The following is a 25,566-nucleotide window of genomic DNA, read 5'->3' on the forward strand; positions in this document are numbered from 1 at the left end:
CCGCGCCCCAGAGCGTCGGGTAAGGCAGGCCAGTTTGATACAATAATTTACACATATCCAAATCTGAAAACCTTGTATCCAACCTAAGGGCAATCTGAACTCACTCAAGTACTAAAGGTTAGACTAGACAAACCCTAGACCCAAAATTTATGGTGCTTCCCATGACCTGGGGCAGCAGAAATCAGTGTCTTTGCCTTGTGGTGGTGGCACTCCCTGAATGTGGTAAGAGGTGGGAAGGAGACCTCAGAAGTGAACATAACGACTGTTTTAAGGTGGTCAGGCCAAGCAGGGCAGAAGCTACATTAAGGCAGGGAAGAAAGGTGTCACCAGGTAGAAATCAAAGTTGTCCAATGTCTATTAAATAAACTAGCAGCTTTATTGTCTTTGCGGTCTGGCTCCTCACTTAAGGAGATTTTTAAGTGCTTGAGGGAGAAAAACCTGTAGAAAATGATGAAGACCGGGGAATAGGCCTTGGGAATCTTGGACTGGCACCACACTGAGTGTCTGGTCAGCCTGGGAGACGGATGCCACAAAAGTGAGGAGAGGCTCCCCCTGTGGCCTCTGTTGCTCACTGTTCAGTCCTTTCAGTTCCTGGGTTACACGAGCCTCCATTGCCAGCCACTCTGTTCCAGAGGGGGGACCTCCTCTGCCTTCTTCTTTGGTTTGCTGCTGTAATCGTCTCCGGGCACGCCGCCTCCCCTGCCACACTTGGTGCCACAGGGCACAACGCCAGCTCGCTGATGACAGGTGTGATGCCTCCTTCCCTGTCTCATCCTTAGACCCTTCTTCAGCCACTTCGGGTTCCATGGGCTTCTGCTCAGCCAGCTTGTCTAGACACTTTACAGGCATCCGGGTCAGATCCCCTGGTGGTCCAGAGCTCAACAAGGTCCTGTCCTGAGGTGCCTCTCCCAACTCTGTTACCTTCTCTTTCACCCCATTTTCACCATGCTCCCCTGCACATCCCTGTGGCTCCTCTTTCCCCTCCTCACAGCTCTTCTCTTGCCCATCTAGTCTCTGTCTTTTGTTTGTCCCTCCCAGGAGAGAGTCTTTGGTTCGGGCTCCTTCTGACCGTGGTCTCTTGGTTCCCTGTTCTATATGGCATCCAAGCGCTTCCTTTAACACACGCACCAGAGCCATAATGATTTGAGGAAAGGGGGCAGGGGGTAAGGGGATGAGCTTGGCAGACAGCAGGGCGCTAGGGGAGCTGGGCTGCAGAAGTGGGAGCAGTCCCCAGTCCCGGCCCCGGGAAGAACGTTGCTGGAACTGGAGACTTCGGCAGTAACTGGCTGCTGCTCCACAACAGCTCTGCAGACGTCTAGCCACTCGACTGGTTACATTAGCTGCAACATTGTGACTCAGCTCAAAGGGGTCCTGGAGATTCATGGGGCCAAGGCGCAGCCCCTCCCAAAGATCAGAAGGCAGGCCCCCTGCCACCAGCAAAGCCTGACCTTCCCGCAGGGACAGCAGGGAGCCAGAAAGATCCCAGGAAGAAACACAGGAGAAGAACTGGGCCAGCAGGGAACCTGGAAGAGGCAGGAAAAGGGGGTCACTCAGAAGCCATAACTGGGACATCCCTGCAGCTACTTCAGTAGGACATTCTTCCCTTCTTAGGGCTTCAGAAGTCTCCTGAGAAACCCAGCTTCTCAGCCATGTCCTGCCCCATGCTGCTGCTTGACCTGAAGAGCAGCCCAGTTTACCTACCTGCCCAGTTTTTTGTTTTTGTTTTTGGTTGTTGTTGTTGTTTGTTTTTGGTTTTTCAAGACAGGGTTTCTCTGTGTAACAGTCCTAGCTGTCCTGGAATTTGCTCTGTAGACCAGGCTGGCCTCAAATTCACTGAGACCACCACCCAGTCCAAGATACGGTTTTTACATCCTTAAAACAGCAGCCATGGGGCTACCGTGAAAACTGTACCCTGCATACCGGGCAGTGGTGGTACACGCCTTTAATTCCAGCACTCGGGAGGCAGAGGCAGGCAGAGATCTCTGTGAGTTCGAGGCCAGCCTGGTCTACAAGAGCTAGTTCCAGGACAGACTCCAAAAGCTACAAAGAAATTCTGTCTGAAAAACCAAAAAAGAAAAAAAAAAGAAAAAAAAAAAGCCTGTCTCATAAAACCAAAAAAGGGCAGGGTTAGCGCACGCCTTTAATCCCAGCACTCAGGAGGAAGAGACAGGCGTGCGTTCCAGATCATCCTGGTCCACAGAGTGAGTTACTCCAAAGCTATAAAGAAACCTTGTCTCTTGCTACCCCCCCCCAAAAAAAAAACCAAGCAAAGACTATACCTTGCACATGAGTATGCCTTTAGCAAGTTCATTTCCGTATCTCAAAACATCATATCTGGGCCTCTCAAAGGGACAATGCCAAATGCAAATCAAGGAATACCACAGTTTGCTAGGTTTTTCCAAAACCAAGTTTGCACAGGCTTTGAACCCCTAGGAAACACTCAAATAAGACTTCAAACAGAAGGAGCGGGAGACAGGGTAGCAATCACAAAAGGCAGATCAAAGACAGCTAGGTGTCAACACTCAGAGCCAACCAGCTGCAGAAACCTGCAGGGGCTCTTCCTACACTGTGTCTTGCACTGTGTATGTTAAATGTTTCCTATTCCAGAGCTTAGTATCGCTGTCAGTTCTCTCCTGGATCCCCCAGACTCACTGAGAGGCTCTATGTTGGTGCTTGGCTCCAGCTGTGAGGCATCCTTGGGGAAACTACAGTCCCAGCCATCAACTTCGACCTGCTCCCCTTCACCTGTGACAGTAAAGAAGAGAGGGTCAGACTGGAAGTAGGAAGACTGGGGAGAAACGGGTAGGAAATGGGGTGATAGTCGAGATGAAGACGAGGGAGTAGGAGTAGAGGCTGTTCTGCAGTACCTGATCTCTGGGTGAGCTGGGCCACAGTAGGAAGCACTGGAGGGTCTCTGGTCTGAAGGAAGTAGATCACGAGCAACGTCAAGGCGTAGTTATTGAGAAGGGGGCCGCCCCCTGGATAATAACCAAGAATTCCAGTTAGGAAGAAGTATTTTCTCTAAGTCTCTGCCTTTGCCGGACACCAGCTCGGGCCAAGCCTGTCCTCATTCTCACCTGACAGGCCATTATGCTGAGCCCAGCAGCGTATGGTATACACAAGGGGACGGACTCGACCATCCATCTCTGAGCAGAGATTCAGGAACCGGGAGTTATACAAGGCCAGCCTGGGACGGTGGAAAAACAAAGCTGTTACGGTGTAAGAACTCTGGAAACCTATATCCCACCATGTTCATCACAGACTCGGTGCCAGCTAAAATAAGATCAAAAGAATTTTTCCCAAAGCTCTGTCAAAACACTGGTCCTATGAAGGGTATGCAAAAGAACATGAAACAGACCTAGGGATGTGGTTAAATGGTGGGACATCTGCCCAGCCCTGGTGAAGCCCTGTGTTGGATCCTGAACCTGGGAGTGCGGGCAGTATGTATCAACGGAACCTTAGCCAACACTAGGTTCCATGTGTTCATTCCGTACACTCACCATTCACAAAACATGGTTTATATAGGACTGCTCACAGCTAGGTGTGGTGAGCATATCCTGTAATCCCAGCACTCGAGGTTGAATAGGGAATACGGAGACCCTGTTTCAGAAGATACAGGACCACCGAGATGGCTCAGTGGGAAGAGTCAGCCACCACTGACACCCTTAGTTCCGTCCCTAGCACTCGTGTTACAAGGAGAGAACTGACTCCCACAAGTTATTCTCTGACTAGAGATGAGAGATGCACAAACAGTAACTTAAAATTTTTTTGAGGGCTGGAGAGATGGCTCAGTGGTTAAGAGCATTGCCTGCTCTTCCAAAGGTCCTGAGTTCAATTCCCAGCAACCACATGGTGGCTCACAACCATCTGTAATGAGGTCTGGTGCCCCTTCTGGCCTGCAGGCATACATGGAAGGAATGTTGTATACATAATAAATAAATATTTAAAGAAAAAAAATTTTTTTTGAAACAAAAAAACTGTTCAGAGCCTCTTGAAGGAGAAGCAAAGTAGCAAGAACACTCAGTGCAAAGTGACAGTACAGATCAGAAAGAACTACGCAGGTCACAGGAGTAAGCGTGCTGGGGGCCATTATTATGTGGGGCCTCCTTGCATGGGTCCAAGAGAAGGCATTTGGTTGTACAAAGAAACAAAGCATGCAGTAGGAGAGAAAGGGGGAAAAATTGTTTATTTTAATGTAACAGTTCGCAAATTTATGTAACTACAGAACTCTTTCCTATGCTTTTAACCCCAACAGAGGAGGCAAAGGCAGGTGGGCCTCTGGAGCTCAAGGTTAGCCTGGTCTACTTAGTAAGACTTGTAAAAAACAATACCAGTAACAAATAGCAGTAATGCAGAATAGTAGCACATCCCTGTCATACCAGGATTCAGGAGTAAGGCAGAAGGCCAGTCTGGATGACAGAGCAAGACCCTTCTCACACAAAGTATTCCAAAGAAAACAAACATTGAAATGGAAGCTAGATAGGAGGCGACGTAATTGGCAGAAAGGAGGACTGAACCAAAGAAGAAAAAACTCAATTCAGCAGGTATAAGCCCTTCCAAGTCAGGACTTAAGAGTCAGCCTTCCTCAACCCCAACCTGAAAGTACCGGTTACTGAGAGAGACGTCTCCATGAAGACCTGAAGGCCGATGACAGAACTTCACCACAGGGCGTCGGGCACAGGGCACAGTTTGGACTCGGTACACTCCAGGGACACATCCCCGGAGAATAGAGCCCACCAACTCTAGGACTGCTGCCGCCTCCTCCTTCTCGTCCTTTGAAGCTTCTGCTAATTCTAGGGCCTTCCCTAGTTTCCCCTCTCCCCTATCCTCCTGCAGTGGTGAAACTGGAGGCAGGGACTGGGGAGAAGTGACAGTGTCAGAGCCCAAAGCAGAATCTGGTGTCTGTGGTGCCAGAGAAGATGTGGTTTCAAAGTCCAAGGCCTCGGAATCTTGGAGAGAAGCTGGAGATGGTGAGTCTAGAGGAGAAGCTGGGGTACAGGCCACTGCTTGAGAATCCAGAGAAAGAGCAAGGGCTGAGTCCACAGTTGGAGCCTCTGGAGTCTCTAGAGCCTGTGGGGCTGGCTGTGGATGAAATGAAAGGGAGTGAGTCCCTCCTCCTCCACTGTCCCCTGTATGCAGCCTTTACTCTGCAGCCTCACATAACCCATTCCCAACAGCACACTGAAGCCAGGCAATGGCAGCACTTGCCTTTAATCCCAGCACTCAGGAGGCAGATCTCTGTGAGTTTAAGGCCACCCTGGTCTACAGAGTGAGTTCCAGGACAGCTAGGACGGCTGTTACACAGAGAAACCCTGTCTCAAACAAGACCAGTAATCTTTATTGTATGTGTTTGGCGTATTACCTGCATATGTCTGCACCACATACATTTAACACCTGTGAAGGTCAAACAAGGACATCAAATTCCTAGAACTGGTGTTGTACAGTATACGATGCCATGTTTATGCTGGAACTCTAAGCCTGTTCCTCTGGAAGAGCAGCCCCATGGCCTTTAACTTTCACAGTCCTCCTGTCTCAGCCTCATGTGCTGGGATTCAGAGTCATTCTTTCAATTAGCCTGACAACCAAAGATGTCCAAAGATATCCAACACATACAGCCTACTGCTGTTGCCCTTGGTTGCCCTCCTACCTCCAGAAGTAGAAGGTAAGTGCCTACTGCAGAAGACACCATCTGCAGCTCAGACCCCTGAGCTGGAACTGACCTGAATGTCCCCTCCCTGAGGACTAGCTTTCATGGTACCAGAAGACACCATGCAAGCTATCAAAGGAGGGAGGCAGCCAGCAGTCCTACCCAGCTATGCCACCTATGATCCACACCGACAGCCAGCATGGCACGATAACCCTAAGGGTGCGGTAGTGGCACACACCTTGACAGTAACTAGCAGCTTTCTACCGGACTTAAGATCTGCTCAACTGGCCGGGCGGTGGTGGCGCACGCCTTTAATCCCAGCACTCGGGAGGCAGAGGCAGGCGGATCTCTGTGAGTTCGAGACCAGCCTGGTCTACAGAGCTAGTTCCAGGACAGGCTCCAAAACCATAGAGAAACCCTGACTTGAAAAACCAAAAAAAAAAAAAAAAAAAAAGATCTGCTCAACAAGAGGGCAACTATGCCTGGGAATGAAAACCTATAACCATTTGGTGCCAGTGAAGTCATGGATATTAGAGAAGCTACAGCCCCTACAATCCCTAACAGCAATCTAAACATTTGTCCTTAAACCCACAGATAAGTGGAGTCTTTTCTCTTTGCAATAGACTATCCACAGCTACTCAAAATGCACAGCTGTGAAGCCCAGTCCCAATGGCTACATCTACAAAACACTCCTTCATCTAAGGCTCAGGGAACATTGTAAATGAAGAAATGGAAAGATTACAAGTGCCAGAAGATCAGGGAGCTTGCGTCAAAAGCTACACCCATAAGTCTCACCAACCAACATAACTGCCCAAATGTGAGCTAAACAAAGATACCAATGAACATGCCAAAGTGGACAGGGAAAAGGCCACACCCAAAGTTGTTTTCTGACCTCCACATGCTACCCCACCCCCCAAACACACAAAGTAAACTTTGTGTTTGTGTGTGTGTGGTTTTTTGAGACAGGGTTTCCCTATGTAGTCCTGTCTGTCCTGAAACTCACTCTGTGGAGCAGGCTGGCCTCAAACTCAGAGATTTATGTGTACTATATTTACACTGTTTCTCTCTCCCTCTAACTGTTCCTATTTTCCCCCTCAAATTCATAGCCTATTTTCGATTATTGTTACATATGTATAAATGGATAATTATAAAAATACAACCTGCTGACTTCATTTGGGCAGCCATATTGTTGACATTTCATGGGTATAGTGTTTCTGTAATATATGGAAAACACAATTGATGTGAGATTCCCTTCTGTGTGCTGTGAATACCATTGGCTAATAAAGAAACTATCTTAGCCTGATAGGGTAGAGTAGAGCTAGGTGGGGAAAATTAAACTGAATGCTGGGAAAAAGAAGGCGGAGTCAGTGAGAAGCCATGTAGCCCCTTTGGAGACAGATGCCGGAACTTTACCCTGTAAGCCACAGCCTCATGGCGATACACAGATTAATGGAGATGGGTTAGTTTAAGATAAAAGAACTAGCCAATAAGAAGCTAGAGTTAATAGGCCAAGTGATTTAATTAATACAGTTTCTGTGTGATTATTTCGGGGCTGAGCATCCAGCAACCAACAAGCATCCTCCATACTACACATAATCATAGTGTTCTTGTGGTTCTTACAGTCTTCCCTCTCTTTTTCAGTGTTCCCTGAGCCTGAGGTGTAAGAGTTGTATTGCAGTTTCTCAGTTGCGGCTAAGACCCTTGGTCAGTTGTTCTCTGCATTGTGACCAGTCGTGGCTTCCTATAATGATCTCTGTGTTCAAAAAGACGCTTCTTTGTTGAGAGGGGAGAGAAACTTACCAGGCCTGGACTGGAGCAGAGGATGTGTGGCTTGGGTTGGGCCTGCATTGGATATGGCCCCATATGCTTCTTAAAAAGTTATAGCCGAGGGGCTAGAGAGATAGCTCAAAGGTTAAAAGTACTAGCTGTTCTTCCAGAGGTCCTGAGTTCAATTCCCAGCAACCACATGGTGGCTCAGAACCATCTATAATGAAATATGATGCCCTCTTTTGAGCTATAGGGATATATGCAGGCAGAATACTGTATACATAACAAATACATCAATCTTTAAAAAAAAAAGAAGAATTAAAAAAAAATAAGACAGCTCAGCAGTTACAGGGCTTTCTTGCAGAGGAACCAACTTCAGTGGCTAACATCCACTGTGACTCAAGGGATCCGATGCCCTCTTATGACTTCCAGAAGCATCAAGTGTGCATGTGGTGCACAGACATGTAGACAGACATTCACGTGCATGTGCAAAGGCCCTGGGTTCAACTCCAGGACAACAAAGAACACAGCAGCCCTCTCTAAAGGAAGAAGGTCTACAGAAATTCTATTTCTACTCAAATTTTCTAAGAACTGCTTTTTTAGAACTGCTCTAAAAAAAAGAACTGTGTGTAAGAAAAAAGAAAACACAACTTTGATATTACAGAAACAAATCTGTAAATTATGTATTACAAAACTCAAAGACCTGGCATAGTGGCACATACCTGCAATCCCAGTTCGGTCTACATAGCAAGTTCCAGGCTAGTTAGGGATACTTAGCTTCAACCACCCCTCTATACATATAAGCAAAAAGATAATCCCCAAATTACCTTTCTGTATATCTTTTTATATATTTTCTCCAAATAAGATCACATACAAGGGTGAAAATTGCATTGAATGCCTTTAATCCCAGCCCTTGGGAGGCAGAGGAAGGCCAGTCTCTGTGATTCTAGGACAACCTGGTTTACATAGCAAGTTACAAGCCAGCCAGGACTATGAGTAAGACCCTATCTCAGAAAGAAAATCCATAAACAAAATCCAGTAACAGAATTCTGAAATGTTTTACCTTCCTGTCACAACTGTTACCTACCCCATGCCAACTCACTTTCATTCTTTCCAGTGCAAATCCACATCCACATGTCCACAGTTAGTAACACTTCTCGATCGGCACTGTCATGCCTCTTTTATAATCATGAAACTAAAAAGCATGAGTTTGCCCAAAGTCACATGACTACATGCTCCCCTGCTCACTCACCTGAGTCTCTTCCATATCACCCAGATCCAAGAAGAGGTCCAGATCACAGCCATGAACATCAAAGCTGTTTATAGAAGAGCCAAAAGGATGGACCACACAGCCTAGGTGCCAAAGAATAGAGGTCAAAAGAGTGCAGGGTCAGCAAGATGGCTCGGAAGGTAAAGGCACTTGCCACCAGTTCTGATAACCTGTGTTCAATCCCCAAGACCCATGTGGTAGAAAAGAAAACCACCTCCTGAAAGTTACCCTTTGACCTCCAGAAGCATGTGTGTCACTTGTGCACACACATAATAATAAAGAGGGGTAAAAAAGACGGATGGGCAGGAAGTTCAAGAGAAAATATACTGGGGTACAAAGATGGAATAGCAAGCAAATGAAACACTTAGAGCTGAGGGAGGATTGAGGGTTCAAACACAGGGGCAGGCAGACCAACAGAGGTGTGAGGAGAGCTCAGACTCAGAGCAGGGCACTCACCAGGGAAGAACTCTGTGAAGACCTCCTGCATCAGGGCTACAACAAGATTCCGAAGCTGCCGCTCTGCCTCAGACAACTCCCTCAGTTCCACAAGCTTTACCATCTGTGCCTCCACATCTGGGGCCTCGGCCAGTGCTTGGGCCATCTGGTGACTATTTGAGTCCACTCCTTTGGGAGACTTGGAGGCTGGGCTCTGGAACTCCTTCTGCTCCCTCGGCCGGACACGCAGTGCACGTTCCCCCAGCCTGTGCTGGGGCTGTGACAGGACAGCCTCCCGTGCGCTCACATCTCCCATCTCCACGATGGCAAACACCCCCTGGCAAATCACAACAGAAAGAATTCAAGCATGTTTTAACAGAAGAGAATCTTTGAAATGGGAACCAACCCATATACTGAGAATATTACTTGCTGTTCTTGTAAAAAGGGAACGTATTTAGTTAGATGAGTTGTCTTTACTCTTACATATTTTTATTCCTGGCTATCAGTTCAAATGTCATGTATTATATTTCACAATGACTTGATTTCACAGGTTAAAATAAGACCCAACTAGTCATGCTTGGTGGTACAGGAGGTAGAAGGAGGGCCTGGTGAGATGGCTCAGGTGACAAAGGCACTTGCCACCTAACCTAATGATCTGAATTTGAGCCCCCGGCTCCCAGCTGGTAGAAGAAAAGAACTGACTATTCAAAGTTGTTCTCTGACTTCCATCTCTGTGCCATGCATGTCCCCCTGCTCCCCTACACACAGACACACTAAATAAATAAAATGTAATTAAAGGGTTGGAGTGATGGCTCCAAGGTTAAGAGCACTTATTAATTTTTCGGGGATCTGAATTTGGCTCCCAGCACCTCCACAGCAGGTCACAACTGTCAGTTACTCCAGTTCTCGGGGATACAGTGCCTTCTTCTTACCTCTAAGGGCACCAGGCACCTACACACATGCAGGCAAAACTCATACACATGGTTAGTCTTTAGAAAAATTAAAATGCAATAAAAAAAATTTAAAGGGGTTAGAAAGATGGCTTAGCAGTTAGGAGTTTGGTCCCAGCACCCACTAGCTCTCAGTCACCTATGACTCCAGTTCTAGGGGATCTGATGCCCTCTCCTAGAATCAAAGGCACCTGTGTACAAATCCACACACAGACAAACACACATATACCTAATTTAAAACATAAAAAACTTAGCCAGACATAGTGGCACACACCTTTAATCCCCAGCACTCAGGAGGCAGAGACAGAACTCTGTGAGTTCAAGACCAGCCTGATCTACAAAGTGAGTTCCAGGACAGCCAGAGATACAGAGAAACCCTGTCTCAAAAAAACCACATGAAAAAAAAAAAAAAAGTATTGTTCTTTTCTAGCTGACTCTTTAAACAAGAATCCATGGCAGGGGGTCCATATGTGGAATTCTGGAGAAATGGTTCCACAGGTAAGAAAGAGCACTTGCTGCTCTTGCAGAAGACTGGAATTCAGTTCCCAACACCGTTAGACAGCTCTAAACCAACCACCTGTATCTCCAGCTCTATACAATCCAACACCCTCTTCTGGCCTCAGCGGGCACCTGTACTCACATACATAACCACAGACACCCATACACAAACCTCTCTAAAAAAAAATCCATGTTGGGGTAAAGTGCTTGCCACCAAACCTCATCACTCGAGTCCAATCCCTGAACAAACAGAAGGACAGACCCCTAAAAGTTGTCCTCTGACGCCCACATCTGCACCATGGAGCGATCATGAATGTGCACACATAGGAAAAGTTTAAAAGGAATCCATGTTGGACTCAGAACGCAGCTCACAGGTAGAGGAGTTCTCTAGTGTGCATGAACTCTTAGATTCAAGCTTCAGCACCAAACCCTGCTACTGCTAATAGAAACACATAAACTAATAAGCCCTGTCTTCAAGGAATTTAGCATTAGCAACAATATGATAGCTAGGCTGCTATGATTTGGGTGAGCTGAACAGAGCTGAATATTAATAACTGAGATAAACTTTTTTAAAGGCAAAACATTAGCAGGAGTGAGGCAAGCATGACTGCTTGTGGGTAAAGTGCACATTCTTTTACGTCATCTGTTCCCATAAAGAGGCACTCTGGCCAGGCAGTGACGGCGCACACCTTTATTCCCAGCACTACAGAGGCAGAGGCAGGCAGATCTCTGTGAGTTCAAGGCCAGCCTGGTCTACAGATCAAGTTCCAGGATGGGCTCCATAGCTACTGGGAAACCCTATATCGAATACCGCCCCCAAAAGAAGAGACACTCTGTATAGTAATAAATACCATAGTGCCAGCATAAAGATATACTGACATGAAGAGAAATGTACTGCTACCAGCAAATAAACCCTACATATAGTCAGCTAGGTTCCAACAGGATAATAAGATCAGTGGGGAAAGAATGGGCGTATAAATAAATTATATGGGACAACTGGATAGTCATAAGCAAAAAAATGTAGGACCCTTACTTTGTATCATATACAAAAAATTACAGATGTCTCGTCAGTACATAAGCATGACACAGAGAGGAAGAGATTAATAAGGGATATGGGGATGGTTTGGAGACAGAGGCCACTCTCCTAACATTCAAAAGCCCCCATGTTCAATCCCTAGATCTGAACGAAAAAAAGGGGGAGTGGCAGGTAAGAGGGAATAGGGCAAGAAGCTCGGCCACGCCTTTAACTCCAGCATCAGGTAGGCAGAGACAGGTGGATCTCTGGCTCCTAGCCAGGCAGAGTTACACGGTAAAACCCAGAATTACATGATGAGATCCTGAGTAAAAAAAAAAAAAAACCAAGCAAGCAAAAATAATACAATGTTTGATAAACAAGTCCTCCATAATTAACTCTAGTGAATGGATTAAATCCAAGGAGTAAAGGAGGTGGCAGAAATTCCTAAAACTAAGCTATTCTAAGTTCTGAAATGTCTATCAAGGACAAGCTACATTAGGAAGCTGCCAAAAGGCTGCTGGTTCCTCTCTTTTCATGAGGCAAACCCATCTGACACACTAATCCCAGAGCAACTCACTTTACCTTGTCCTTGTCCATAACAACATTGGCCACAGGGCCAAATGTCTGGAAATACTCAGAAAGCTGAGCAGAACCCACATCCCTGGGAAAGCCACTGACAAACACACTTCGAAGTCCCTGGGCCTTTCTGGTAGCTCGTAGCTGTACAAGATCCCGGTGCTTCCGGCCTTTTAAGTGGGCATCTAGGCTGGGTCCTGTAGAGGCAAGAGTGAGACATTAAGTATCCCTTAGTGTACCTATCCCCTCCCTCTGCTCTCTTCCTTCACAAAGGGTGACATTTGGACAGAGATGTAGCTCCTTCCACATTTGATATTCTTTCCCTTTTTCTACACTGTGCATTCTCTAATTTCAAGAGAAAGGGCTACACTGCAGGTCGTTCTAAAGCTAACGACATGCATTAAGCAGAGCAACAACGCACACTGTAGAGGACTTAACAAGTAACTTGTCCGGGGCCCTAATTCTCAGAGATAAATACTGGCTGTTCCCAATGTGTCAGTTTCTCACATATGATGGAAATGGTAGTGCCTACCCCACAGGTGTCGCTCGTGTACAGCTCTGGCCATCTGGCATGAGGTAAGCATGGGAAATTAGCTATTCGTATTAGAAGTCAGCTGCTTGATGCCATGGAAGTACATGGAGGAGGAAAGCTCCTACGTTCCTGGCTTGGCCAGAGGGCTTGTGGGGAGGGGGTGTTGTCATTCACAAGGAAAACACCAGAGGACCCTGTTTAGGGGAGACCACATTCCAGACATCAAACATGGGGGAGCTGAGCTCCTTTCGGTGACAATGAATGACTCAGTCCACCTTTCGAAACCCTTGGGCGCTCATTCAGCCCATGCTGTTTCACCCCTGGCCTCTGCAGAGATTCTCTACTGGGAGTCTCCAGTTCAACAACTGCCCTGCCTGAAACGCCGCAGCTCTGCAAACATAGCCACGGGGTACTGAAACTGTCTCAGTCCAGCCAATAAATTCCTGAATCCCTTTCCCGACTCCAGAGACCACCAAAGCACCAGACACAGAGCAGAGATCACCAGTAGATGATGTCTCAAAAGGAATAATGAAACTTGCACTATGGAGATTTTGCATAGAGTGGGAAGAACGTGTGACTTTCCCCGCTCTCCAATGCCCTGGACGTGTTGAATGAAAACAGAGGTGGATGACCCTAGCGCTAGCAAAAACTATAACCTAGATAACCCTAACTTTCACTAACACCTGAAAATGAAAACCTGCAATCTCCCCTCTTCCCTCAGTAGCCACCGCTTACGGTTGGCTGTAGTAATGTCGCAGAGGCAGCAGCGAAAGCGGCCACGAGGCAGCGATACAACATCCGAATCCACCGCCGCCATAGCGACTCTCCGGTGTGGACCGCCTACAACCTCTTCAGCTACCAGCCGCCACCAGAACTCACAGCTAAAGATCGCAACGTGCGGGGAAGCCACTTCCGCCAGTGCTGCAGGAAGTGACCTTTATGTCCGGTGCTAGCATATTCCTCCAGAAACTTTGTTCCTAGGGTTGAGGGTTCCTGTTCTAAGTCAGATTTAGGAAAAGCCGCCCATCGACGACGCTTATTGGCCTACGATTAACTAGTTGGCATGCTCCGCTCCATTCCTGCGTTGATTGGCCCGAAGAATCGTGAATATTCATTAAGCAGCCACAAAAGCGGGCTTGCTTCTTGACAGCACAGTCCCTTCTTTGCCAAGTGGTGGCAAGCGATCTGAGCCTTCATTTCACTACACAACTGCACCCTCGAGCTTTTATATCACCCTGCGAATAGAAGTAAAGGGTGGGTGTTTCCAATCCTTTGCCTTATAGAGTTCAGGGACTCCCACATCCTCAGGTCAGTTCCTTTCTCTTAAGCCGGATCCTTCTGCAAAACAGGGTTTTCAGCGCTGTCCGTCCTGTCCCCCTAGTCCCATTCACCTGGACTGAACTTCAACTCGAATTGCTACTATCCCAAAGTTTCTTACACAGTTGTAGCCTGTATGAAGTATATTAACGAGGCACATTTCAAGGCAGTACAATGAAGAACAGACTACAGGGGTAAGGGATAAACCCTTATTCAAGGAGGTAGGCTGGGAAGTGCGCGGATTCTGTCAGGCACAGGAATCAGTCTTGTACGTTCAAGAACAGGAGGGACTATGAGCTGAGCAGAGGGACCTTAATGAAATGGAAGGGCTATCAGGAGGGCCCAGCAGCTTGTCATGTGATTATTAGAACAGTGGACTTGGGCAGAAAACCAGTCTGTGACCTTGCCTGAGTCATAATGAGGCCCTTCTATCTCTAAAGTGTTTAAGGAGAATTGGTTGAACTTTCCAACTGTTCTAAGGACCCTGCTCAGGTATCTGATCCTTAACACCAAACCAAAAACACACTCTACAGAAGGGGCAGGTGCGAACACTGGGTGTGCGAACCCCGAAGCGGCAATCCGTATACATGCACATCACTGTTTGAACTGGAAAGTCCTGCAGTAACACACCCGCGACTAAGGCGGGATGAATCTTTTTCTGTTTTCAAGACAGGGCTTCTCTGTGTAGCCCTAGCTATCCTGGGACTCCCTCTGTAGACCAGGTTGGCTTTGAATTTAAAGAGGTCTGCCTGCCTCTGCCTCCCAAGTGCTGGGATTAAAGGCGTGTGTCAACGCTGCCCAGATGGTGTGATGCATCTGACCTTGGCTGCTAGCTTTCCTCGAATGCCTAAAGGGAAGTGAAGGAAGGGCTGAGGATGTAGGTAGCTAAGTAGCAGAGCACTCGACTAGCACACACCAGGCCCGAGGATCAATTCCTCAGCACCAAAAGGCTAACAGGAAGACATTCTCACACCCTTCTGTGGAGACTCAAGAGCCATTAGAGAGCTTTGAGTGAATCTAGACCAAGATGCTGCTTGTGCCCCAGCCCCACTGGGAGATGCTAGAATCCCACAAGGATAGCTGGCACAGACTACCTCACAGTCCTGCTGCATGTCTCAAAAAGCTGTTCCGAGAACAAGCACCATCTGTACCTCTTTCATTGTCCTTTGTCCTCTATTTTCCCTCTCAAAGACACCCCGCACACGCACACACACACCAGCAGCAGAGAACAGCTGAGCCCGAGGAGCTGAAGAAAACAGCTTTTTATTCAGCACTATAAGAACCAATTACAGAATCCGAGGTTAAAAAACGGACAAAAGATCTTTATTTCTGAGAATTGGCATATAAAAGGCAGAGGGGGAAAAGGGAGGGAAGAAAGAGTGAGCATGGCCTGGGGTTGATGCCAGCTTAGGGCCCTCAAACTCTTAATTAGGAAAGTCCGGACACCGGACAGTAAGAGAAACCCCCAATTAGAAAACAAAGAAAAAAAGACATGGCAGTGTACTCCCCCTTCCCCTGCCAGGTACCACCACCTGATATGTTTACTCTTCCCCTCCTCCATCCCTTTTACAAAGGGAGGTAAAATTTTTAAAAAATTAAAAAAACCCTCCCCTCCCCCAGCTGTCCAAACAAGCTGTGGGTCCCAGCCCCCAAATAGGGTAGGTACACACATAGGCAAGTTTCTGGAGGCTTCTCCGCCACAGGCAGGAGAAGCCCAAAAAGGAGGAGTTACTGGCAGTCACTCCAGAGGGCGTCCAACCCCTCCAAGGACACACACAACCAGCTTCAACCCTCCCTCCCTTCTTGAGGTTTGTATGCCCTGGGCACCCACCCCTCTACCTTTCATCCCACCTCCCTCCCCAAAATGCTCAATCCTCCAGAACAATGGGCTCATTGGTGCTGGCAGGATGTGAGGCTGCTGGCAGAGGAACAGGGGGCCGAACTGCCATCAGTGTTGGCTTCACCTTCAACGGTAGGTTGGGCCTCCGGGCAGCTCGGCGCATTTCCAGATGAGTTAGAGCCTTCCTTAAAGCCCTGGTCAAAAAGAGCAACCGAAACAGGGAGAGGCTTTATGAGCACCGACACACACAGGTAAGACCCCACAATGCATTCTTCAATTCTGGTACCCACATTCTTTTCTGCACCTATCTTTCTCAGATACCCCTACTTTTAATGCCCCCCAACTTGGATTATCAGTCTCTCAGCCCCTCCCACAGTGGATTCCCTCCCTACCTGGTATCTTTTGTGGCCACAAATACCACAGGATTGGGAGCATCAGCAGGGTTTAGTTTCTGCCGCTTGGCTGCTGGCTGTGTGCTTGAACGAATCCCTGAGGCCAGAGGCCTTCCATTGGCAGAGAAGGGGACCCCTGCCCCTGCCATCTGGAAAAGGATGGGGCAACATAATGAAAGTGTGGCCTCCCTCAGACTCCTATCAGAAACAAAAGCCCACCCCATTCGGCTTTCCCAGCCTCCTGTCAACTTACAGTCTCGTAGGAACGTTTCACCATAATGCCCCCCAGGCCTCGGTTCTGGGTCAGTTGGTTTCTGTTGATTGGCGTCTTGGTGCCCCGAGGTGTTTTTGGTTTCAGAGGTGCCTGGGCCACTGCCAGGGTGGAGGGGGATGAAACAGAAAATGTTCATACCTTCTCTTGTCTATGTACTTTCCTTACCAATTCTCTCTTCCCTCTCTACCCTGGCCGCCTGTAGTAGAGGAAAAGGCCTATCAAACTACTTACTCATATTTCAAAAATGACATTGAGAATCTTTTAAGATCACAAAATAATTAAGAAAAGTCGTTACTGTGCCAGTAATGGGGCTCAATAGTAAACCACTTGCCCAGAATACATGAGGTTCTAGATTTTGATCTACAGCACTACTACCAAAAAAAAAAGGCATACACATAGTTTCTTCTCAGTAGGAAAGGAAAACTCAGGGGGAAGAAAAGCTCTTGGGTAGGAAAATGACTGGCAGCTGACACCACCTCCCACCCACCAGTAGATGGATCCAGTGTGGTTCCCATCCCATACCTAGATCTTTAACGATGGTTGCCAAGGGCAGTCGCACCAAAGGGTGAATTTTCAGTGGCGTCTTGGCAGCCTTGGGAAGTCGGATAGAGCCTGGAGAAAGATAAAAGCCTCTGGACAGTCTGCAGTTTTGTTCTGGCTGTTGGAAATGGTCTTGCTGTGTGGCCCTAGCTGGTCTAGAACTTGCCATCATTCTCTTGACTCTGCTTCCCCAGTGCTTGGGTTCTAGGCATGTATCACAATGCTTAGCCTACTTGAAACAGGGTCCTACTATGTAATCCAGGGTGGTCTAGAGCTCATTACACAGAACAGTCTGATAGGTAGTTATAGCCTATCTCAGCCTCCAAGCGCTTATATTCTAGGCATGTACCACCAGGCATGACAAATCAAAACTTCTGAAGGAACTTCACTATTCAGGCCTCTTCTAGGGCCAAGAGTTAAATCTTTTCTTTTTTTTTTCTTTTTTTTCTGGTGTTGAGTCAGGGTTTCTCTGTGTAGCTTTAGAGCCTGTCCTGGAACTTGCTCTGTAGACCAGGCTGGCCTCAAACTCAGAGATCTGCCTCTGTCTTCTGAGTGCTAGGATTAAAGGTGTGTGCCACCACTGCCCAGCAAGAGTTAAATCTTATCTACTAAACACCCTCCGTGGCCTACTATCCCATTGCCATTAAACAGCAGTCTCTCTCTGGCCAGAGCAACTCTGAACTCAATCATTAGTACTACACCACACCAGTCCTTACACTCTGCCTTGATGGCATTGGCATTGATAGGTGCATAGGGTCTTCGGGCAGCCCTTCTTGGCTGTAACAGGTCTCTGCACATCCGTCTGGCAAGACGAGTCAGTTTTGTGGTCTGGAGCAAGAAAGTTTGTCTGTTCTTAGCCAGCAGCTTAGCCCGATTAGCACTGGTTGTGTAGGGAGAGAGACTTTGAGCTTCGGGTCTGGATAAATGACCTCTTGAGTGTGGTTCCTGGAGTAATGACATATGAAAAAGAAAAATGGCAAGTCAACACTGCAGTTCTTGCCTCCATTTCCCATAGACAACAAACTGATCTGATCTCTTTACTGACACTCTACCCAAACTTCCTTGCTCCCCAACCCTTGCAAGTGCCCCTGCCCATTTGACTGTCTCCGTGTAAGGCATGAAGTTTTCTGATCTTTGCCTAAAGCTCACATCTGTATGACCACCACTCTCCCCATCCCCTACCTGTTCTTACAGTGGTTTCTATTTGTTTGTTAAGACAGCGTCTACTATGCAGCCCGGGCTGACTTGGAACTTACTATATATACCAGGCTGGCCTCAAACTCAGACACCTACCTGCCTTAGTCACCACACCCAGCTCCTACCCAGTGATTCTTACTGTGGTACCCCGAGCAGCCCCTTCAAGCTGGGTTGGGGTCTTCAGTCCCCCATACTTCTTCCAGTAAATCCAACAGGAAGCACAGAGGCGGCACTGCATGTTAGGTGGGCCCCAGGCATACCACTGGGCAGACTGTGTGGCTATGGGAGCACAGAGACAGGGTTAATGTGCTGGCAGGAAACAAACTACCAGAGCTCCTCAAATTCCTAGGCCACCCAACCCCAGCATCCCTGTCCCTCCTTGAAACTCACTGTGGCAGCTCTCACACGTCAGGCCTTTCTGGAATCCAGCCCCATTCATGCCAGGTTTTGAACCCACAGAAATGATCTGGTTAGGGTTTGGCTTCGTACTAAGGAAGGAAATAAGAACATAGAAGCTGATTAAGGAAATAACTCACTTCTGTCTGTCCTCTCTCTCCTACCACCCCACTTACAATCTCTGGAATGCTGGGGACTGAACCTAGGACCTTGTGCATGATAAGCCCATGCTTAGCACTGAGCTACAGCTTCTACAATTTGCTTCTGCCTCTTGCTCACCCCCAACCACTAAGAAAAACACAACTGGGAGAGGAAGGGGACATTCTCCCCTCCCTGCCACGCCACACTTACTAGGTGGGGATGTAGACCTGTTTCAATTTGCTGTCCGCTTCAGCAGCTTTCAATCTTTTCTGTTAGAAGGGAAAATCGAAAGAGATCCAGGTGAAACCAAACACACCAAAAGGCAGAGAGGTAAGCAGGTGGTCCTGGCCCGCCTCCCAGCACTAACCCATACCTGCTGAATATACCGATCTGTGGTTTTCCACATGTAGTAAAACTGGACTATGCTTGCAAGTGACTTCCAGGGGAGCTAAGAAGAACAGCAAACAGAGGATGAGATGGCATCTGGCCCTAGGGCCTGACCCTGTTCTCATCTTTTCTAGTCCTATTCGCTTACAAAGTCCTGGCGGATGTCATTGAAGTCCTTCCCATACTTCTCCAGAGCCTCTTCAAAGAGCATGGCTTCCGAAGCAGACCACTCCTCCATCTCATCGCGACACAGCACTGGGCCCCCCTGTGGCACCAGGGTGGACATGGCCTGGGCCAAGTCATAGCCATTCCTCTGCAATGTGTCCATAGCGTGGAACTACCAAAAACAGAACAAAGCTGCTGACCTGCTGCTCTTTAAGTACTCCTACTTCTTCATGACTCCCTCCCTCCTGCCCCATGAGCTCTGCTACCACCAACTTGTGCTCACCAGCGTGATATCTCGGGACGCAGCAGCCGCACTCATGTGCAAGCTCGGCTGCCGGATGGAGCTGCTGCAGTCCAGGGCTCTTGCAAACGTTCCCACAGCTCTAAGGAAAGAGTGACGAGTCAAGAAGGGAAGAAAAAAGCTCAAGCAGGTTCAGGAACTACAGAGAAAACAAAACAAACAAACAAACCAAAAAAAAAAAAAAAAACACCACCCAGACCCAAAACAAAGCCCACCACTTTTTTATTTTATTTTTTTAGTTTTTCGAGACAGGGTTTCACTGTAGCTTTGGAGCCTGTCCTGGAACTAGCTCTGTAGACCAGGCTGGTCTCGAACTCACAGAGATCTGCCTACCTCTGCCTCCCGAGTGCTGGGATTAAAGGCAGGCGCCACCACCGCCCCGACTAACACAGCCAGCCCACTTTTAAATAGATGAGCCTCAGAACTGAGTTCATTCCTCCCCAGCCCATCTTCCTGATCCACCCACCCTCACCGGGCCACCACGAGAAACTGATCAATCTGCCGATCTGTGAGAGGGTTGTCTGGATCCCAGACTTTCATCTCCATCTTCTGTTGGTTTCGATTATCCGATTCGCCTGAATAACCAAGCAGCAGCAGCAGCAGCAGCAGCGAGGGAGAGAGAGGGAAAGAACTCATCTTTATTCACTCTCAAAGACTCTGCTTCTCTGCTTGGACTCTACACCACCCCACCTTTTTTCCCCCTTTTCTTTCCTTTTTTGTTGTTATTTTCCCATGACAGGTTTTTCTCTAAGTAGCCTTGGCTGTCCCAGGCTGACCTCAAACTCATAGCCATCCACCTGCTTCTATCAGCCATATCGAGCCTCAGAATTCCCCTCCCAGTTGTGCCCATTTGTCTCTTTCAGGTTCCTAAGTCCCATTCTGTCAGGGTCACAACAGAAAACCTAGCAGATTGTGCAGACACCCAGGTCATGTGATTCATAGAAACTTATGTTCAAGCACTTCTGTTGCTTACCCTCTGCCAAGCGATCTGGAATCTCAGCTTGGAATTTGCAACCAACTCTGATCTCCCCTTGATCAGCTAGAAGTGTCTTCTGCACAGGGTCAAATACCAGTGAATAAAAAAAGCAGTCCTAAAAATGAGGAGAGAGGAGGCTGGTGAGCAGGAATCCACATGGACAGTGAAGGCCATCCAGACTCCCCAGCTGGGAGCTCTATCAACCCTTTACCTCTCACTTTAGAGGGCAACATCCCCTCCCCTCCCTCTTTTCACAATACCTCCTTACCTCCTTTTCCAGATACTGATTCAAGATATCTGTTTCGTTCAAGAGAGTTACACTGCACTTCCCCCTAAGACATGCCGGAAAGTACTGAATGAGTACACATACCCTCTGTCTATCATCTCCAATACACCACCCCTTCTCTCCATCTTCTAAAGAAGGGCACACAGGCCACAGAGACCCTGATCCTTCCATACCTTATGTGGGTGGCTGGTAATGATTCAAACTGCCGGGAAAGAAAAAGCTCTCGGTGCTTTAGTTGATGTCTCTGCTGCTCTGAGACCCCTGGCTGCTTTGATTCCTCCTCAAACTCCCCTAAATAAATATTAAGAAAGAAGGAACAAAGTCAGAGACTAATTGGGAAAGAAGGTACTCTGGAGTGACGAGGCAGTCCAGGTAAATGACACCCTGCCTCAGCTGCTGTGTCTCACTTTCCTCAGACAGCTTGCCCTTACCCTACCAGGCTGTCCCTTTCGGCCTTATGCCTCATCAAGGGGAGAACTGAATAAGGATGCCACAGAAATGCACCCCAAACCTAGCTGCCAATACTGACACGCCTCATAAAGCACAAACACAGCTGCGATATGCACATCACATTCAGCTCTTTCTGGCTCAACCAGCCTAAGGTCCTAGAATCCAGTTAAGATGTAAGAACAGCGCATAGGGTTTATTTACCAGTTCCTCTTCATACTTCAGGACTCTCTGCTGTGTCTGAAACATCACATGCAACTCTTCTTCTCTTTCTACTTGGTTAATAATAGTTTATGGGGCTTTCAAGAAAAGCACCGCTCAAACCAGTGCCAACGCCTTCCTCAAGAGGCAGCAGCTTGCACTGAAATCTTGGTGGAAACAGTTAACCTGGCTAAGTGCCAAACTTAACCCCACTTTGGGTGGGGATAAAAAACTTATGCACTTGGTACATTGTTCCCCCGAAGAACTGGGTATAAGACAGCAAGTGGGGGGGGGGAGGGTGTCTGTGTCTCTGTCTAGTAGACTCCACCTCTCCCTGGTGTGCACTAGGAAACTCAGGGCTAGGGCAAGGAGAACCACACCCCTCACCCCTTCTGATTGGACAAAGCCAAGGTCAGCCCCTGCCAGATGGGACTGGAAACCCCAAGGGGCCAGGAAACTTGGTAGGCCTAGCTCATTAACCCTTTCATGACTACAGCCTAAAAAGAGAAAAATTTAAGAAAAAAAGGGGAAAAGTTAAATCTAAATGAAAAAACAATTAGAAGATAAAATGCATAAAGAGAATGCAGACAAAGCAAAAAGTAAGGCAGATGCTAACTGGAATAGAGAGGGAAACAGAAGAAAAGTTCAAGAGATCTTTCCTGCCTTCTAGTTTCTCAAGTCTCCAATGTTTTTGGCTTTGGCGTGGCCTCTAGACTACAGCATAGCCCTCCCCCACTATTATGCAGGCTTCTCAAAACAGTATCTTCCTCTTCACCTTGACCATCACTCACTAACCACTGTCCCCAAGTGCCCAAAACGTCACCACGTGCCTCGCTTCTCTAAAGCTCTTTTCATTCCCTATCGAAATATCTCTCCTCTCACACACATAAGCCACATTCTGGCTTTCCTTATCATGGTCTCCCCACACTGCTTCCAGCCCAGCATGTAACAACAGGCCTCCCTCTACGGACCAGGCACTTCCCACCCCCAAACTCACACCCTGCCTTGGACATGTTACCAGGGGAAGCACCTGCAGGAACATGTCTAGTCCTCAGATCCTGGGGAGGGGGAGGGGGGAGGAATGAAGACTCACTAGCATTGCTGTCGGCCAGGCTGTTGAGGCTACTAGAAATATCCCTTCGCCGGAAGAGACAGACAACCTTTGCTTCCACATTTCCGTTTGCAGTCTAAAGGAGGAAGAAAAACGGGGCAATGAAAATTGGCCATTTGAAAGTGGAGGGGCACTAACAACAGTGCACTATATCTCAAAGTGCCTATACAGAAGAGACCAAAAACTTAGCAATAAAGACTTAATATTCAAAGACAAGTCCAGGGCCGGGCGGTGGTGGCGCACGCCTTTAATCCCATTACTTGGGAGGCAGAGGCAGGCGAATCTCTGTGAGTTCGAGGCCAGCCTGGTCTACAAGAGCTAGTTCCAGGACAGGCACCAAAGCTACAGAGAAACCCTGTCTCAAAAAAACCAAAAAAAAAAAAAAAAAAAAGACAAGTCCAGGACCAATGAGCAAGTCTCCAAGAGTTTAAGGTCAGCCTAGTCTACATAGAAAGTTCCAGGCAGTCAAGACTGCATAATAGAGAGACCCTGTATATTTAAGGAAAAGAAAAAAAAATTAAAATAGACAAAATTCCTTCTCCCTTCCCCCAGATGTGAGAATAATAAAGCTGCCATAAGCTCTTGGCAGCCTTCCTCCATACACTGAATGAATGTTCACCTGGATAAGCTCTATGCCTGGTAGGGTCTCCCTTTCACTGGTAAAGACTCCAGAAGATAGAGACGGCTGTGGTGGGAGGAGTTTCTGTACCACTCACCTTGTTCAGCTCCTCAATCCGTCTAACCAGGTAAGGATTGCTGGAGGAGTTCTCAAAATAGACGTAATCTGTGGAAGGGGGTGGGGGAAAACGAGATCAGAGAAGAAAATCAGAGCACCCGGAAGAGGAAGTAGATCTGTGTGGACCAAAAAAAGACAAAATGCTAGGCAGAGATGCGGAGATGTACAAGAGGAAAAGCTCAAAATAAGTATTAGCTGGGTAGTGCTTGTGGGCAGTGGTGGCACAAATCTTTAATCCCAGCACTTGGGAGGCAAAAGGAAAAGAAAAAGGAGAAAAACATAAAGAAATTTGCCAGCCGAAGGTTACACGGGCCTTAAATTTCAGTGTGGGAAGGCAGGGGCAGGTGGACCTCAGTGAGTTCGAGGCCAACCTAGACTACAGCACGAGTTCCAAGACAGCCAGGGTTACACAGAGACCTTGTCTCAGAAAAAAAACAAAAACAAACAAAAAGAAAAAGTTTTACTCCCATCCTTGCAACACCTAGATTTTTGGTGTTTTGGGGGGTTTTTGGGGGTTGGTTTTTTTTTTTTTTTTTTTTGGCTTTTTCTTTTTTGGTTTTTCAAGACAGGGTTATAATATATATTATATGTATAATTTATTATGTTCATTGGTGTTTGGCCTGCATGTATGTTTGTGTGAGGATGTCATAAACCCTGGAACTGGAGTTACAGACAGTTGTGAGCTGCCATGTGGGTGATGAGAATTGAACTCGGATCCTCTGGAAGAACAGCTAGTGCTCTTAACTGCTGAGCCATCTCTCCAGTCCTAACACCTAGTTCAATTTTTTTTTTTTTTTTTTTTTTTGGTTTTTCGAGACAGGGTTTCTCTGTGGCTTTGGAGCCTGTCCTGGAACTAGCTCTGTAGACCAGGCTGGTCTCGAACTCACAGAGATCCGCCTGCCTTTGCCTCCTGAGTGCTGGGATTAAAGGCGTGCGCCACCATCGCCCGGCTTAACACCTAGTTCTAAAGTCAGATCCTCACTCAAAAAGTTAGAGTTAAGAGATAAGAACAAGAGACTGGGCTTGGTGACACACACCTTTAATTCCAGCACTCAAGAAGCAGAGCTGGAGGCCAACCTGGTCTTACAAAGTGAGTTCCAGAGATGTAACACAGAGTAACTCTGTCTTGAAAAAACAAAAAGTCGAAAAAGAAAAAAAAAATTGAGAGAGACGGAGAGGAGAACAAGGATTTCCCTGGAGTCCACTCTGCATTGGAGTTGCACCCCTGTGTCGGAGAATTGAGTAAATTGTTCACTCCACTTCAGGCCCCACCTTTTTGAACACACAAGCCGCCAAAGGGAAAAAAAAAAAACCCTGCGCGACTGACTCCCCCGCAGCGGGCCCCGCAGTCACTCCGGCCCCTTCCAAGCCAAGCCCACTTCCCGCCCGGGGGTCCTGTCGCAGGTTCAGAGCAGTGTTCCGGCTGTAAGCAAGCTCCCCGTAGCGGCGCCGCCGCGGAACCATAGGTCTCGGTTCCGGTTCCGGTCGGCTCTGCGGCCCGTACGACCCCAGATGTGGCTCCCCCGCGCCTGCGGACACCGAGTCTCCCTGGTCCCAACCACAACCTCTTCCGCCCGAAGTACTCACCTCCCACCCGGTACATGTTAGCCGCCATGGCCGTTCCCGCCGCCGCCTCCGGCCGCACAAAGGGGTCCGGGAGGCTCGCGGGGGCAAAGCTTGGCTCTAGACGATGCCCCCAGAGCAGGGCTGACGCTTCGCGGAAGTGTCGATGGGACCCGCGCAGCCGGCACTTCTGCTCGCTCAGCCGTCGCGGCTCATCACTGTTCGCACAACAACGACGCTGCTACACTACGCCCGGGACACCGAGGCCGGCGCCGGTCTAATCGGCTTCTTCCGGAACGAGCTCGGTTCCTGCCTGACCGGAGTCAGATTCCGGCTCCTAGCGTCCTCGCCGAGTCCCAGCAGACGTCGAGTGGTGCCAGCCGCTGGGAAGGTTTGCCGTGCCCGCGTCCGGGTTCGCCTTCTTCCGGAACACCTTCGGCCGGTACGGAGAACAAGGCCCAGCGCTCGGCTCAGGTCGGAGAGCAAGACCCCGCAGATCGGCCACTTCCGGAAGGAACTCGGCTCCTTTCGCTCAGCCGCGGCCCCGCGATCGGTTATTTCCGTTGCAGCTCGACCCCGCCCCCGAGGGCGGTAGGGAGCCGAATT

The 25,566-nt window shown here is 48.1% G+C and overlaps 2 protein-coding genes across 3 annotated transcripts; both read right to left on the bottom strand.

Moving 5' to 3' along the window:
- Positions 1–367: 367 nt before the first annotated feature.
- Positions 368–13,596, bottom strand: Tut1 (terminal uridylyl transferase 1, U6 snRNA-specific). 2 transcript variants are annotated; one of them, XM_041660679.1, is made up of 9 exons: positions 13,426–13,596; positions 12,165–12,355; positions 9,141–9,456; positions 8,667–8,767; positions 4,607–5,082; positions 3,078–3,187; positions 2,868–2,978; positions 2,653–2,745; positions 368–1,523 (listed from the first exon to the last, which is right to left on the bottom strand). In XM_041660679.1, the coding sequence occupies exons 1-9, from the start codon at positions 13,505–13,507 to the stop codon at positions 400–402; spliced, it is 2,604 nt and encodes an 867-aa protein (XP_041516613.1). In that variant the 5' UTR covers positions 13,508–13,596; the 3' UTR covers positions 368–399. The 2 variants fall into 2 exon arrangements, with proteins under 2 accessions (XP_041516613.1, XP_041516614.1); XM_041660680.1 differs by lacking the exon at positions 13,426–13,596 and adding an exon at positions 12,691–12,725.
- A 1,712-nt stretch (positions 13,597–15,308) lies between these two features.
- Mta2 (metastasis associated 1 family member 2) lies at positions 15,309–25,485 on the bottom strand. The gene is made up of 18 exons (XM_041661342.1): positions 24,985–25,485; positions 23,378–23,445; positions 22,644–22,737; positions 21,076–21,193; positions 20,885–20,948; positions 20,614–20,731; positions 20,113–20,215; positions 19,623–19,722; positions 19,323–19,511; positions 19,161–19,235; positions 18,998–19,056; positions 18,641–18,738; positions 18,390–18,529; positions 17,770–17,998; positions 17,036–17,125; positions 16,493–16,611; positions 16,240–16,388; positions 15,309–16,041 (listed from the first exon to the last, which is right to left on the bottom strand). Exons 1-18 carry the CDS (start codon positions 25,010–25,012, stop codon positions 15,876–15,878), a joined length of 2,007 nt encoding a protein of 668 aa, XP_041517276.1. The 5' UTR covers positions 25,013–25,485; the 3' UTR covers positions 15,309–15,875.
- Between the last annotated feature and the right edge of the window lie 81 nt (positions 25,486–25,566).

Source organism: Microtus oregoni, unplaced genomic scaffold (assembly GCF_018167655.1).
Source record: "Microtus oregoni isolate MIOR12 unplaced genomic scaffold, Mior012 000012F_ref0000307, whole genome shotgun sequence".
NCBI lineage: Eukaryota > Metazoa > Chordata > Mammalia > Rodentia > Cricetidae > Microtus > Microtus oregoni.

Coding starts and splice junctions, on each gene's coding strand:
- Tut1 (XM_041660679.1), bottom strand. CDS start 13,507: ATGGCGGCGGTGGATTCGGATGTTGTATCGCTGCCTCGTGGCCGCTTT. Junction 12,356..13,425: donor CGACATTACTACAGCCAACC/GTAAGCGGTGGC, acceptor TTGCCTCTACAG/GACCCAGCCTAGATGCCCAC. Junction 2,979..3,077: donor TCAGCATAATGGCCTGTCAG/GTGAGAATGAGG, acceptor GTTATTATCCAG/GGGGCGGCCCCCTTCTCAAT.
- Mta2 (XM_041661342.1), bottom strand. CDS start 25,012: ATGGCGGCTAACATGTACCGGGTGGGAG. Junction 19,512..19,622: donor CGTCCCGAGATATCACGCTG/GTGAGCACAAGT, acceptor TGTTTTTGGTAG/TTCCACGCTATGGACACATT. Junction 19,236..19,322: donor ATGACATCCGCCAGGACTTT/GTAAGCGAATAG, acceptor TGTTCTTCTTAG/CTCCCCTGGAAGTCACTTGC.